The sequence below is a fragment of the Monopterus albus genome, unplaced genomic scaffold (genome assembly GCF_001952655.1).
Source record: "Monopterus albus unplaced genomic scaffold, M_albus_1.0 scaffold5.1, whole genome shotgun sequence".
Lineage (NCBI taxonomy): Eukaryota > Metazoa > Chordata > Actinopteri > Synbranchiformes > Synbranchidae > Monopterus > Monopterus albus.
This window is the reverse complement of record NW_018127885.1, coordinates 2,985,580-3,000,481: the sequence shown is the minus strand read 5'-3', so window position 1 is coordinate 3,000,481 and position 14,902 is coordinate 2,985,580. Positions and strand designations below refer to the sequence as shown.

General features: G+C 40.6%; 1 protein-coding gene across 9 annotated transcripts in view; it reads left to right on the top strand.

Moving 5' to 3' along the window:
• The window catches only part of mef2aa (myocyte enhancer factor 2aa), a 50,498-nt gene that overhangs the window by 31,798 nt on the left and 3,798 nt on the right, over positions 1-14,902 (top strand). For 3 of the 9 annotated variants that reach the window (XM_020611479.1, XM_020611455.1, XM_020611462.1), the window contains 4 exons: positions 5,305-5,439; positions 6,970-7,192; positions 8,928-8,987; positions 13,958-14,142. In XM_020611479.1, coding sequence (XP_020467135.1) covers positions 5,305-5,439; positions 6,970-7,192; positions 8,928-8,987; positions 13,958-14,142 — 603 coding nt within the window. Of the gene's footprint in view, positions 1-5,105; positions 5,238-5,304; positions 5,440-6,969; positions 7,193-8,927; positions 8,988-13,957; positions 14,143-14,902 lie in introns of all 9 variants that reach the window. The other 6 variants (XM_020611488.1, XM_020611470.1, XM_020611512.1 and 3 more) reach the window with 3 other exon arrangements.

Here is a 14,902-nt window from a genome sequence, read left to right as displayed (position 1 = left end):
AAGGGCCCTGACAGCTAATGATCCACTCAGTGACCAGAGAGAGAAAGAGAGAGAGGGAGAGGTGGAGACAGAGATACAGGGAGTAAAAATGGTCAGAAAGGTTTTCAGTCATCTTCGTTCTGAATAGTTTCTTCAGATCAGTTAATGTATGCCACCTTTTCTTCGTGTGGAGTGGAGTGCATGTTCTCATTCTTTTTAATCCGTAGATAATGATAACATTGGTTTGCCTTTATCCTCAATTTGTAGTTTAATTCCCTCTTGTCTATACAGAAATATGCAGTGGGCTGATTGAGACTGTTCTCTCTGACTGCAGCGTCTAATAGCTTTGTCACATCAGTCATTCACCACAGTCTCAGAGCACAAAGCTCTGAAGGGACTGCTCACTGCACAGCAACTGTTTCATATTCACTTAAGTGGATGGACTATATGTATTTGGCAAGACAAATACAGATAATCATTTGCAGCATACTAGATAGAATATGATGACTTTGTATCACTTCTTTTTATTTAGTGAATATGAATCAATTTTTATGAATGGCCCACTGACTATGTTCTTACTTTAGTTCACTGTGCTCTGTCCATTGTCAATGTAACTTCAGGTGGGATTGAATCTCACTATGTATGTTGTTTTTTTTAACAGCTGAAAGACAACAATATCAAAATAAGATGGTCAAGCTGAGGGCTTACCCCCTCCTGGTGCTCTTCCTGTCCACTGAGTAACTAGACAATGGAGGAAGCCAAAGGAAGGATATGAATCCAGCTTCATATCCTGATATCAGTTCACTCAGTAGACTGGAATGGTCATGAGATTAAGCAAGATATGTCTGGGAATTGCAGAGATCTTCTTATCTAATAGCTCCCAGCTCACAATATGTAGTGGGAGATGGATGGAGAAGGAGACTACCTACATTATAGTACATTACATTGCAACCTACAGTAGTGCTGCATGGGTGCATGGGCCACGGCATACAGTACCTAAAGACCGATCAAAAGAGGCTCTTATTCTCTTCAAGTGCAGAATGCAACACCGCAGCAAAATGGAAACACGATTTCCATGAAAGTCTCTTAAGATGTTATATAAGAGCAAAAATATTCCTTCGCAGATAAAAGTCTTCCTATCAGCCGCCTCCCATGCTGATAGTGCCTTCACACTCAAAGAAGCCCTTTGATAAGCACATTAGACGGAACAGCCTGGACGCAATGGTGATGTCATGAGAATTAACACGCTACCTTGCTTAGTGTAGCAGTGGGCATAAGGGCTAATTCACAGCACTGTGGCGAGAGGCTGGGAGACCCGGCTGAAATGAAGTGAGGTGAGGCCACTGCACAACAACCAGTTAAAATAAAGCTTCTATGTACTTTAGTAAAGGCTATAACAAGCACAACATGCATTAAACATTCACAGCATACTCCACTTTTGGAACATTTTGTGTTTTCCTGCTGTATTGCTATTACACTACAAACTGCCTTGCTGTTGAGAGGCCTGTAATCAGAGCTGTGGTGTACCAGTCATAGGTCAGGTGGTGCTCTGCCAATAGTGAACGTTACTGTAAGTATAGCCTTTTGCTGTGATTCAGGCACAGTGGAAGAGACAATAGAAATAGTCTCTTCATACCTTCCTTTCAGCCATCTCCCCCACAATTTAGGAGCTTTTATTCCTAACCACCATCTTTCTCTTTTCACCCTGCCTTCTATTCACATGCAGTACAGTGCAGTACATGAATAAGTTAAATTCAGAAAGCTCTCCTGACACAAGAGGGAGAACATGATAGTGAAATGGTTTTCCAAGACTCACAGCAGCCGAGTAAATTCCTTTGGCCCATTTCATTGAAAGCACATCTCAAGACACAGGTGATGTTGTTGGCTCATGCGGTGGGTTGAGTTCTATGTTTATTCCATGGACTAGCGTTGGCTTCAGCTTTGCAATAGAAATGAACATAAATGGAATATAATGTATAAAAGTAAAGCTAAGGTTCAGAATTGAGCACAATGTAGGCAAGATGCAAAATGAAGAGTTGTCTAAAAATATTGTTGTATTTTAATGGCAGTCCCTAAGATTCTCATGTGCAGGAAATAATTCACACTGATATCAAATCACAGCAGAATGCATGGAGGCCTTTCAGTGCATTGCAGCCTTCTTTACTGAAGATGCATCATACTGTATACTGCAAACCCAGAGATCTACTGTAGGTTAATAGTCAGAGCTCAGGTGGATATGACAGATAGATGTTTCCCTCAGGACAGCGAGGTTCCAAGACCTTCTGCAATGGGGAAAGAAATAATAAAAGAAGCTGAAGTATCACACAAGCACACTAAAAGACATAAATGCACACAGAGACAATAGTGCCTAGTTGGTTTGACGTCAGCCATTCATTTTTCTCATTTTTATTTGAAGAGCCAAATTTCTATCAACACAGGTTTGGACTGCTGTGAGAAAATAGCAGCTGGCCTTGTTCCCATTCATCTTTGTGAGCCTCTCAGGGCCTTGTAAATAGATTACACAAGTTTTCTTGTCTGTACTCTCTGCAGCCCCCCTCCGCAACAAACAGGCCATATTTTTCATTACAAATGCTACCGAAAATCCCAGCCTCAGTTGTATTCACCTCGAGCCAGCCTTACTTCCCAAAAGACAGACCCCACAATTTGACACAACATTTTGAAATTACCTTTATCACACTATTCATAATGCAAAATTTGTTGTTGTTTTTTTTTGCACCCTAATAGTGTGCAGTTTTTTTTTCTTTCTCGGTCAGGTCACTGTAGTGTCTGGGGCATTCATTCTGCAGCATTTACATGTAAGAGCAAAGTTCGTCTGGAGTTGGATGACCTTCAGGGCTTCATGTGGTTCCTTCTATGGCCATGTCTCTGTGTGACTGCAGCTGATTGGCCAGTGTGGGAAGCCAGGTCTTGACAGGTGTTTGGAAGAGGGACACCTGTTTGGCCATGTGCTGATTTTGTGATCCATTTACTGGTAGCTGTGGGCAGCATCTGTGGGACACCCATAACATGCCAAGTAATCTAACAAAGAATTACAGCCATGCTCTCCCAGTCCTTCAGCATTATATGCATTAGAACACCACAGAGATGACTAGGTCTCGGACACCAAATGTCAGGCGGTACCTTGCATCATGGCTTCTACATATGTATGTTTTTGAAGATATTTGCTCTAGTGATTCTTGTCATGTATCATGGAACAGATATGAGTGCTGCCTGCCCTTGTCTACCGTATCTGGTTTCCGCTCACCCACTGTGCTGCTGCCACCCCTCCCTAAATGGATTGGACCAGTGGGAGCAGCGTACTAAAGGCTGGCCAGGGCTGCTGTGAAAGTAGAGCAGCCTTGCCCATCCTGCATAGCTGTGCCCGACCAGTCCAACCAACATATTCACATAATGAGCAGGTTGTAACTTAAATTTGCAGGTTGAGATCAGATCTTTTACTCACTGGTGGAGAAAGTGCATAGTTTAACCCCTAGTAAACACAGGCCTTTCAGGACCCTAACTAAAGAGGGTTCGGTCAGTAAACAGGAAATGAGCCAGCAAGGCGTTTTCTTAGAATGAGAAGAATGCCACTGCTCTGTACCGCAGTAATGCATCTGTGGTACAGTGCTGGCCATTCATTATCTAGAGGTCTACTCTCTCTCTTTCTCTCCTCTTAGCATTGTGGACACTTATGTTTGAAGAAATGTAGGTGCTTTTCTGAACTTCCTTGTTTCTGTGTCAGCTATGCACAGTATCACTTTTCTGTCTGCACAATGTAGATTAATGTTCTTGTGCACAAAAATGTACATTTATGTCTGTCAGACATTCTATGCATGTGATTGCATGGAGCTGGATTTTGCAGTGAAGGATTTAGCATTGCCTGGTTTTAATGAGCAATGATATTATGCAGGTGCCTCATAAACTCATAGCACAGGTTTTAGGAAATGTGACGTATGCTGAGGTTGTGGTGAGCAGAGCTGGGTTAGCCACATTGTCTTCACAGACCTAAACGTACTGTCACACCACTGTCAGAGGATGTAGCAGATGTAGAAGTACCAACCCCCAACCCCTGTCTCTTCACACATATACAAATCAGCCACACACTCTCATGCTCAACACACAGACATGGCACATATGCACCACACACACCATATCATGTAGTTTCAGGTTCTCTCTCTCAGACACACATTTTCCACTTTTTGAGTGATGACAAGCAGAGACAGAGAGTAAGGTCTCATTAGTGTGTGTAGGTTCCTTTTCTCTGGCACACACTCTGACCCCTATATTCATCGGAGTCAGCGACCTTCTTGTTGTAACATGGCCTCCGAGGCAGTCCACAGACAAGGCAGGGTGCTGCTGTGGAACTGCAGCAGCTCGATAGAGAAAACCTTAAGAGCCACACATAAATCATGTTTTGATGTACACTGCTTTCATATCACAAGCTGTCACATGCTTTCAGCAAGTCTTGTTAACACAGCTATTCAGAGCTGTAATGAGGAGCAGAGAACAGCCTGTATGAAAGTGTGCAAGAGAGTGTTGCATTCATTTGTTTAGTTGTATGACTTTTTTCCCCGAAGTTACAGTAGGCCCTTTATAACACCAGAACATACCGCCCTATGTACTTATGAGCTCTTAGCTTTTACAATAATTGCTCAATTTCATGCTTAAATAAGCATTGTTGACCATATGTGATTATCCATTTTATTCTTTGCATGCATTATCTTTGTTAAGATCCCATAAGTGACAACCATAGTGAATTACAGTCTGGGACAGACGAAAGTGCTTGGCTGTAGGATCTTCTTATGCAGGGGTTTCCTCCAGCTCGGTGGCTTATGATAATTCAAGTATAATGAAAAAAAGCAAACACACACTTGCCAGAGAGATGGAAGAACAGAGAAGGATGGAGGCAGGGAGGGGTCTAAGAAGGAGAGATAAGGAAGGGAAAAGGGAGGAGGACAATATTTTGTTTCTCTGAACACTTCTGAAACATGCAATAGATGTTGATTTTTGGTACATGCTTGATTTTTATTTATTAATTTTTTTGGATACAAATGTTCAGGTAACAAACAGCAACACACAGAGCAACATGTATATTGTTTCTTTTCAACTGTGCAATTTCATTTCAGAAATTGAGAAACAAAGGCCATAATGACTGTGCTAGTCCTGATCCCGATGACTGTTTTGGGCACAGCCCCCTCATGGACGACCATTTCGGCAAACTAAGCGAAGAGAGTGATTTAATGTACAAGCGCTGTGGTGTAAGTACTTCCTTTGTCCCCCGCTATTTTGTGTTGATTCCTGTCTTTATGTTGATGTTCACTACAGGCGCTAAACAAGAAAGAACACAGAGGTTGTGATAGCCCGGACCCTGATGCCTCATATGTCCTCACTCCTCACACAGAAGAAAAGTATAAAAAAATTAATGAGGAGTTTGATAATATGATGAGAAATCATAAAATCGTAAGTACTGTAAATGCACCGTTTTTGCTTGGCTTTGTGGCACAAAGGATTTTCACACTTTTTTTTTCATTTAACTTATTCCTCTTTTTGTTACCCCTCCCCCAGAAACTGTCAACTTCTTTTGGAACTCCTCTAGTTTAAGATTAATGCCCCTTTCTACTAGATGTGCATTTGTTTTTCTTGTTGATTTGTTCTGCAACTGATATTTTGGTACACCCTGATAAGATCACATTTCATTAACAGGCGAACTGCTTCTGCTGGAAACATTACATCATGGTCACATTATCACAAGTTAAACAGCAGTTGCTATTTGAACACAGCAACTTGCAGTAAATATGTACTTACTTGTGTATATTACGTGTTTATCATAAAGATTCACTCTTTCTATGATTGAGGGGTGGGTTTCTTCCATCTCAAATCTGGTTTCCACCTCATAGCCTCACACACACACACACACACACACACACACACACACACACACACACACACACACACACACACACACACACACACACACACACACAGACACACACAAACAAATAAACAAAGAAAGTTTTTAATTTTTATTTTCACAGTCCCTCAATAATGCAGTGTTTACAGTTTCTCCCTTCAAATATTTCTATGACCTTCTTCTCAAGGCATTCTAGCATAAAATACTATCTTACTCCTGAACAGTTCCGGCAGCAGTGTTCCCAGAACTTAGAAAACTACACTATCATTTAGCATCTTCCCTCTCTTTCATCAAGTACCACTCTGGCTCACTCTTTAAAATACCACAAATCTTTTGTGATCTTATCACGTGTGATAATATTAGAATTGTGCAAGAACATAGTGCTTGCTAAGCAGTCGTTATCTCTATGTTCCTGACATGAAGAGCATCACTTTGCCATTAACAAACTAATGCTAATACCCGACTGGCTCACTGGATAATGCTGTAATGAAACGTTCTCACTGCCACCTGTCATTCTCACTTATGCATTGTACAGTCAGCACTTTGTAGGTAAATGGAAGTGAGGTACAGTTCTTGAGGTTGTTAATGCCCACTACCCAGCTCTGCTGGGCTGAGAAACACATTACAGCTTGGTGTTTCAAATGGCAAAGTTATGTCTGTGGTGCTGACTGCTGCGATGCAAAAGTGATCACCTGAATGCATGTTTTGGATTTTATTTTTTGTGTTTTGTGTGCACTACGGGAGCACTGAAGATTTCTGTGTATTCTGTATGTGTTATGTTAATAAGAATAAATATTTTTGATGGTTGTGTGTTGTCGCTAAGTAGCTCTCAGATGTTTGGCAGAAATGTTTCTTTGAAACTGATATGCTTAAAATTAACTGTGTATTTTTCTGTATTCTTTTAATGTGCTCTGTCTGACTGTTTTGTGAATTTATTAGTTTATTAAAGCTAATCCTCAAGGGATGCTCTGTGTTACTGATGCCATGACAACCACTGACCCATCAGGTTCATCATTAGAATGGTCTCATTGAATGGAGTTGTGTGTAAATATTTGTTTGTGTGTGTCTCCCTCTTCTAGCCCACAGCATTGCCTCATCAGAACTTCTCCATGCATGTGGCAGTGCCTGTGTCCAATCCTAATGCCATGTACCAGCCAGGAGGGACTCTGGGCAGCCAGGCCCTGGCAGCAGCTACAGCCTCCTTGACTGACAGTGGGATGCTGTCCCCTCCACAGGCCTCTCTGCACAGGAATGTGGGCTCCAGTGGAGGCCCCCAGAGGCCCACCAGTGCAGGAAGTGCAGGTTAGCTGAAAACAGCTCATTCCATTGGTTGTTGTTAGCATACTAAGGATTATTACTAAAGATATAATTATAGCATCTTTTCAAGTTATTTTGCACATTTTTGTTGTTTGTAGACAAATTATACAACTCTACTGAAAACCAGTGGTGATCAACCAGGAGGTCGTTAGCCTAGCTTAGCATAGAGACTGGAAACAAAGGGAAACATCTAGCCTGGTTCTCTTTAATGCTTTAGTGTTCATATAGTTAACATGTTTTATTTTGTTTATTTAATAACAGAAATATAAAAAAAAATGTGTGGGTTTTGAAAGAGTTAAAAGCTCTACTACCTAAAAAAATACACACACACACACAGCAGCCTATATATTATTTTGATGAACATCTGTGCCTCCAGCATTTCAGTGTCTACACTGGATGCCTGGGAACATAAAAGTGATGACAAAACTACAGTGATATCACCCAGCTAGGAAATGAATTAAAACAGTAATATTCTTCCCATCTAACTCTTTGCAACAAAGTAAATAATCACAAATGCATTTCCAAAAGTGTCAAACTATTCATTTAAGATAATTATCGGATTTTTGTTGTTGTTGTTTGTTTGTCATGTCATACTGACATCCTTTAACTGGTGTTTGTGTGGTATGCTTTTTTCACACTCTCAGGACACCTTTTACTATATTGCATTGCAAAAAAATGATGTCAGTCTACTTGTATGACTGGTCTGACTCAGTCAGTCCAGAAGTGCATGCAACAAGGTGTGAAATGCATCACTGAAATTTAACCACATACCAGAGTTGGCTGACACCTACACCATTTGCAAGGGGTTTACTTAGTTCTTGTTTCTCACAGTAACTCCTCTCCTTTATTAGCTATTGTTTGCAAGGTCTTTATTTATTTATTGATTTGCTTTTTTTCTTATGATTCATACTGGATCATTGTATTTCAGAACTGAAAAATGTTCAGGCTTGCTTTGATTTAAATGTATTTCTTGAAAACATCTGCTTGGTATGACAGTTGAGAAATAGATGCCTGACTTCCAAGAAAATAAATAATTGCTTTCTGAAGGGGGATCCTCATAGTGGCATGCTGCATTCATCTTCAGCAGTATATACAATACATAACAAACACTGTGCTGAACACAGCTTCATGGTGCTCTCTTTGATTATATATTGAATATGTCCCACTATGAGGACACTGGTAGGAGCACTGGCCTTCATTTTGTGTGCAGTGAAGATACAGTTGCAGGTAATGGCACTGTTTGCAATTTCCTGGTTTTCTGCATAAATTGGTCAAGAAATGTGATCTGATCTTCACCACAGACATAAATATCAACAAACGCAATATTTCTAAGCTGATAAAACACAAACAGTCATGATCTTTCATATCGTTATTGAACACACCCATTAAACAAACACAGAGTGGAAACAATATTGGCAGCAGTGTTAATCACTGGTTGAACCACCTTTGGCAACACTAACTTAAAGCAAGCACTTCCTGTAGCTGTAGATTAGGCCTGCATGATGTTCAGGAGGAATTCTGGCCCATTTGGTGTAGATCATTTCATTACCAATTTATGTAGAAAACCAGGAGATTGCAAACAGTAAAATTACATTTTCTTGCAACTGTATATGTACATTACATGACATTTTCAGGTCTGGTCTGGCATCTCCAACACATGCTCTGCTAGCTTGAGGAAGGATGCAGATGGTTAATCATATCACTCTGTGCATTTCATTAGGTGGCATGCTGGATAATACAGACCTTTCAGTGCCAACTGGTGCGGGCTCCAGCCCAGCAGGTAAGTCCTCCCAGAGAGAATCATTAGCTCTCTGTAGCGTTGCCCAATAGGCCTCCTGCTTAGCACATGAGCCGGATAGTTGCGTATCCATCTGTGATTGGTTCAAAGCAGTTGTCACTATCACTAACAGTGCCTTTACCTGACTATATTTTCACTGCATGCAAAATGAACACACGCATTGCTCCTCTCAACAGAGGGAGCATATGTCATGCCTTTTTGATGCATGTTTGAGACATGGCAAAGCATTAGCAGCATTCACACAGTATGATGTTTGCACTAGAAAGGGATAACCAGGCAAGGCAATTAGCTGTCCAGCTGATTTTGGCAGGTAAATAAACACACCCTTTCCTTTAAACTTGTCACCTCTATGTAGCCCTCCCACCTCCTGTTTCCTTCCCCCTATTGACAGGTGCATCTGTTTTCCCCCACTACCCTGGCAGCCCTTATAAGGCTGGAGAGGGTCTGTAAGATGCCTAGACCAGCATAACCCTGCAGGTATTTCAGCCATGACATCCCACTGAGTCAACAGTACACAATGACCGGACAACCTGTCATGGCTGCAATGTGCTGTGTGAGAGGCGGAGGCAGGTGGACTTTAACTCAGTCCTTAGCACTTAGCTTGTTGTACTCCACCCTAGTTGTTCTGGAAAAATGCAGCATGTTGTTGTAAAATGAGATGATAATCAATGATGTAAACTAACTGAAGAATATAGACTTAAGGGAACATTTGATTAGTCATTGATTAGCAAATATGAAGACCAGCTTGGATTGGTTCATGGTCAGCATTTTAAAGCGAGTGCAGGTTAAGTTTTAAGTTTGGGGTGTGATACCGGGTCAGGGAAGATTTAGAGACCTCTGCCAGTGGGTGTCAGGTTTGGCCCAGTGTGAGCATGCTGCAGCTGTTGTTTGTACCAAGTGTGTAGAACAGCAGAGACCACAGGGAAGAGAAGCCTCTCCAGCCCTGCTGTCAGATGACCATTTCTGGCATAGCTCTGGTTTTTCACAAGTAGCAGCTATGACCACAGTAAAAGTGTGTCAAAGCGGCCAGATGGGAGATGTGTGATAGCTTTTTTCCTGTTCAGCAGTGTCATCACAGAGAGATGATTGCATACATGTTCAATGAGGTTGAGTGAAACAGAACAAGCTGTTCAACCTAAATGACCATATTGGTCATTTGTCCTTACAATAAGATATTACCCATAGGGACGTACCAGCAGCAGCCATACCAGACTTGCATCATCACTGCAACAATAATATGGTTAAGGTTGTGCAATGGTCATGGTTTGGTTTGATTTAGGCACATAAACAACTTGGTTTGGTTTAGAGAAACATTGTGCTTTGGGCTAAAATGAGCACCTCATTAAAGTTTGAGGACCTTCATTGTCATGTGTATAAAAATAAACACGACTGTGAAACCGCCATAGATAAAATTGGTTGGGAACAGGAACCGAACAGTGGTTGCCTGTGTGGAATTCCTGTGTTTTATCTACTCATTCCTCCTCGTAATATGGACATCAGTCCTTGCTTGTGTCATAATTACTACAGCCACCGGGGGCACAATTACACAATTAAATGTAATAAGTTGCTTGCGCTGATGATCTCTGGTGTCATTTTTACAGGATGACAGTATCATGAAATATTGTCAAATAGAAGAGCTTTTTATTTTTCCACACAACCTCTGGGTCCTTGTTAAGAGTGATGGACAACTGTTTTAATAGTGGAACTGAAAACAGTGATTATGAGATTTTAGTTGATTGTGAAAATTGCCTAACTTGTCGGCACACATCTGTTGATGTCACATTGAACATTAATGGAGAGATTTTTCAAGCAAACAAACAGTTGTTTTCTAAATTTGCCATCTGTTGTTGCACATTGAGTACATGCTTTTTCTTTAAGTCTCATTTTATAATGTTATTAGAAAACAGTACTATTTTTTGATACCCTTGATTCCCTAATATTTCTTCACATTCATCAAGACATGTTCTTTGTTGACTGAACCTGAAGCACGTGGGATGTTGGACACAATAAGTCTTCCCTGAATGTGAAATGAAAACTGAATGTTCCAGTTGTAAACACAAGGCCTTATGTAATGTCCCTTTCCAGACAGTGTTAATAATGCAGGACAATGGACAGAAACCAGCTTTCAAGATGTGTAGGTTTCAGTCAGAGAGGATTTATTGAAATAACCATTCTGTTAGAGAAGTCTGAGTATAGAATGAGGGCAGCCATCAGAAAAGCCTGCTGAAATGCCCCTGCTGAAAGGTTGGGTCTTTTCTTTTGGTTGTTGTCTTGGCTCAGAAATAACTTTGTGGTCTAAGTATTTGTTCAGACATGTGTTCCCTCTTGGCAATTATTTGAAAGAATTTTGGGATTTAGTCCTCAAACATTTGAAATCATAGTTAGAGGCACATTCCAAAGATTTGCAACTCAGGTGGAATAATCCAAGTCTAACTTAGCCAGTAAATGCAGCACTGAGTGTCAGTCCCTCTGTCTTTGCCTTGTGATGAGCTGGCAGTGTGTCCGGTGTGCAACACTGTCCTCAGCCCAGGATTTATTGGTATAGATTCCAGTGTAGAGCTGCAACAATTAGTCAATTAATTAATCAGTCGATCAACAGTAAATTATTCAACAATGAACTGAGGGTGATTATAACAATATTTTTCACTCTTTTTCACATTTTATTGATAATCGATTATTTGAAAAAAAAAGCTATAGGAAGACTAAGGAATAATGGAAATAATCATTCAATTAATGTGTAAACGATGGGCAAAGAGTTAGTTATTCACATATACAATTCTTTCTGTAAGTTATCCAGATGTTTGGCAATACCCTTTTCAGGATAAACCTCAGGCTTATGACCTGTTGTTCTTTTGGTACACGTCTTATTGAGTTCTTCATTTAAATATATGTAATTTCAAGGTATATGCAAGAACATAAAACATTCCAATTGATATTTTACTTTCAGCTTTGCATATGTGTTAGTGGAAGATGTCATATAGTCTTGATGTTTGCTATACAGCGGTCTTGTAATCCCATGTGGGAGTGGGCAACTGGCATAATACAGAAATGAAAACTAATACTAAGTAACTAACTTCAGGCCTTGTTCACAAAAGACATTTTGATGTCATAGCAGAATGACAGGTATAATTAATGACAATAAAAACTGCATTACACTGAGGTTGACTATAGGGCTCCGTGGCCAGTGGTGTGGATTACAGCAGCCTCCACATGTCTGTTGTGAATAAGGCAGGCCTGTTGCTGTTTTGTTTGTTTTGTAGTTCCCAGTTTTCATCATATCACAACTTAGCGATTGTAGTCAGAAAACTCTTCCCATGGTTCACTGCCACACTGCAACCCATTCCTTTACATGACATCTCATTCCTACTGAATGAAACCCTCACTTTTAAAATGTAATGCTTTTAATCATGTCTGCTATTTTTAGGTCTTTGGACATTTACTCAGCTAATTCTGTAAACCCAGTTTTCTTGCAGTTTTGTTTGATCAAAGCCTGAGCTGATGGCCATAGCTGCTTGTATATACTGTTGATTCAGCTGTGAGATACTATTGTAGGCTTCATAACTGTTTATTTGACCATGAATTGTTGCTGTCCTTATCTGTAGTCAGAGGGGCTATTGTTCCATTATGTTCCTGTGCAAGAGCCTGCTCACTGTATACACACTTTGTGTTACACTGGGATACATTGAACACAATGGAGAAGTCAGCAACTTGTTGAAGTGTTACTGATCTGTTGATACAGTGCTAGATACCGTTCAGTCATTCTTTCTTCCTCTTGTTTTCCAGATTCACCATGGTCTTTTGGTTTTCATTTTGAATATATATTTTAAAAGTGCATTGTTTTCAGCCTCACATAAGGTAAATTCAATTCAAAATTCACTATTGCACTATAAGAGATCCTGTTTCAGGAACTTTTGACCGCTAGGATTAATGCATCTTCCTCTGAAACAGCCTAGTTCTAGATGGACACTATAGGATTAATTAAGGACCTTTCAAAGGACCTATCAACCATATAGACCTTTTTGATTGTACTCTTGCTTTGTTGTTATTGTTTTTTTGGTTTGACAACCATACACAGGTGGGGTGGGGGCAACGGGGCTGGGAAAGGGGTTTATGTTCATGTTCTGTTATGCTCAAAAATGTAATAAACATTCAAATAAAAATTGCAGCACATTCCTGTTGTTTTTCAGAATAGTGCATTGCTCCATGTTTATTAGAGTGGATTTTTGAAAAAACAAACCAACAAACCCTACAATATACGGTAAGTTATATGGTACAGCGTCTGATAACTGCATTATACAGCTTTGCAGACAGAAGTCACAACAACTGTTAAGTGTGTAACAACAACAACAAAAATTCTCTAACAGAGTTTAAAAACATGACCACACCTAATAATAGTATCCATCCTGTTCATGAGAAATTTGATGTGCACTTGGTGTGAGGAAGGTGTGAGTTCCTAAAATAAGTTGGTGGGAATTCTCTTTTTTTTTTAAAATGAAAGTGAATAATGACCATACAGAGGATGGTGTGAATGTTGAAGCGAGTTTCTATCACTTTTGCGCTTGTTTGTGTTCACAATGTGAAAAACAACACCTCAAGTTCTTTTATGGTTTTATGCAGCTGTAATGGCTTCAGCTATTTCTTTTAAGCAGTCACAGTACATTTGTCAGTGAACTTCTCCTCATCCCAAGATACAAAGAATTGACTTTGATGTAATCATTCACAGTAAAAATAAAAGGCTCATCAATTTTGAAATGGACATTTTATTTTTGCAAATGTGCAGGATAATTATCCCAGTCTATTAAAACTTCCCAGAGGGTTGGAAACACTTAACGCTGCATGCTGCAGCAAGCTGGAAAACAACGCTGTGCAAGAGCTTTGCTTGATGACTGGGAGTGTTGTCAGTCACAGTCCCTGGTTTGATGATGTGTTTCTGTTGCTCTCTACCTCTGCAGGGAACGGTTTTGTTAACTCCAGGGGCTCTCCAGGCCTCCTCAGCACACCCAGTGGCAATGGCCTGGGTAAAGTTATGCCCACCAAGTCTCCACCACCCCCTGGGGGGAATATGGGAATGGGAAGCCGCAAGCCAGACTTAAGGGTTGTTATCCCTCCTTCAAGCAAAGGGATGATGCCCCCACTGGTGAGTACAGACCACACCACTGCACACAAGCATCAGCAGCTAAAGGACCTTTACATGTCTCTGCTACAGGGCAGAGTGGAGCATTGTCTTGATCTAGACTTTCACAGCAGAATGTTTTGCAGGCTTTTTCCTATACATGCTTTTGGTGCCATCACATCAAAATAGCACGCTGTGAGGTTGTAACCTCACCCAGGACTATGCTAATCTGTCAAGTGGTACTCATCCATTGTGTGCAGGCTTCATCTGAACAGTGTTCCTCTTGTGCTGCGTTCTTCTAAGATCACCTCCATTAAAATGTGGATTGAATTGCCCATATGCCATTACTCTCACTCAATTATTTACATTTAAATGAGAAGCTTTTTCTAATTGTAGTAATGAAGGTGCAGAGTGCTCTGAACACCTGAGGCTAAACTAGATTCTCCTGGTCATAAATCAACATTAAAAAAAACTATAGCTGAGGGATTTGCAGGCATTGGACAGCAATGTACTATTTCCAACTTTGCCTGTTGCTGGTGTTTTCAGCAACAGGAGCTACTCCAGGAAAATGACTGTTTGGTAAATAAACCTCGAGTTACTGTGGATGGTCCTCCTTTGCTGAGCCTCGACTGGCCTGGAGCGGTGTTTCAACAACCGTGTGTTACCATGTTGGCATGTGGAATCAGTAGAGCAGGACAGGTTGTGTTGCAAGAGGTCTGAAACAGGCTAGGCAGTGGTGGGAGGTAGGCTCTGTTCTGTCTGAGCCAGCAAAGCATTTTAGATT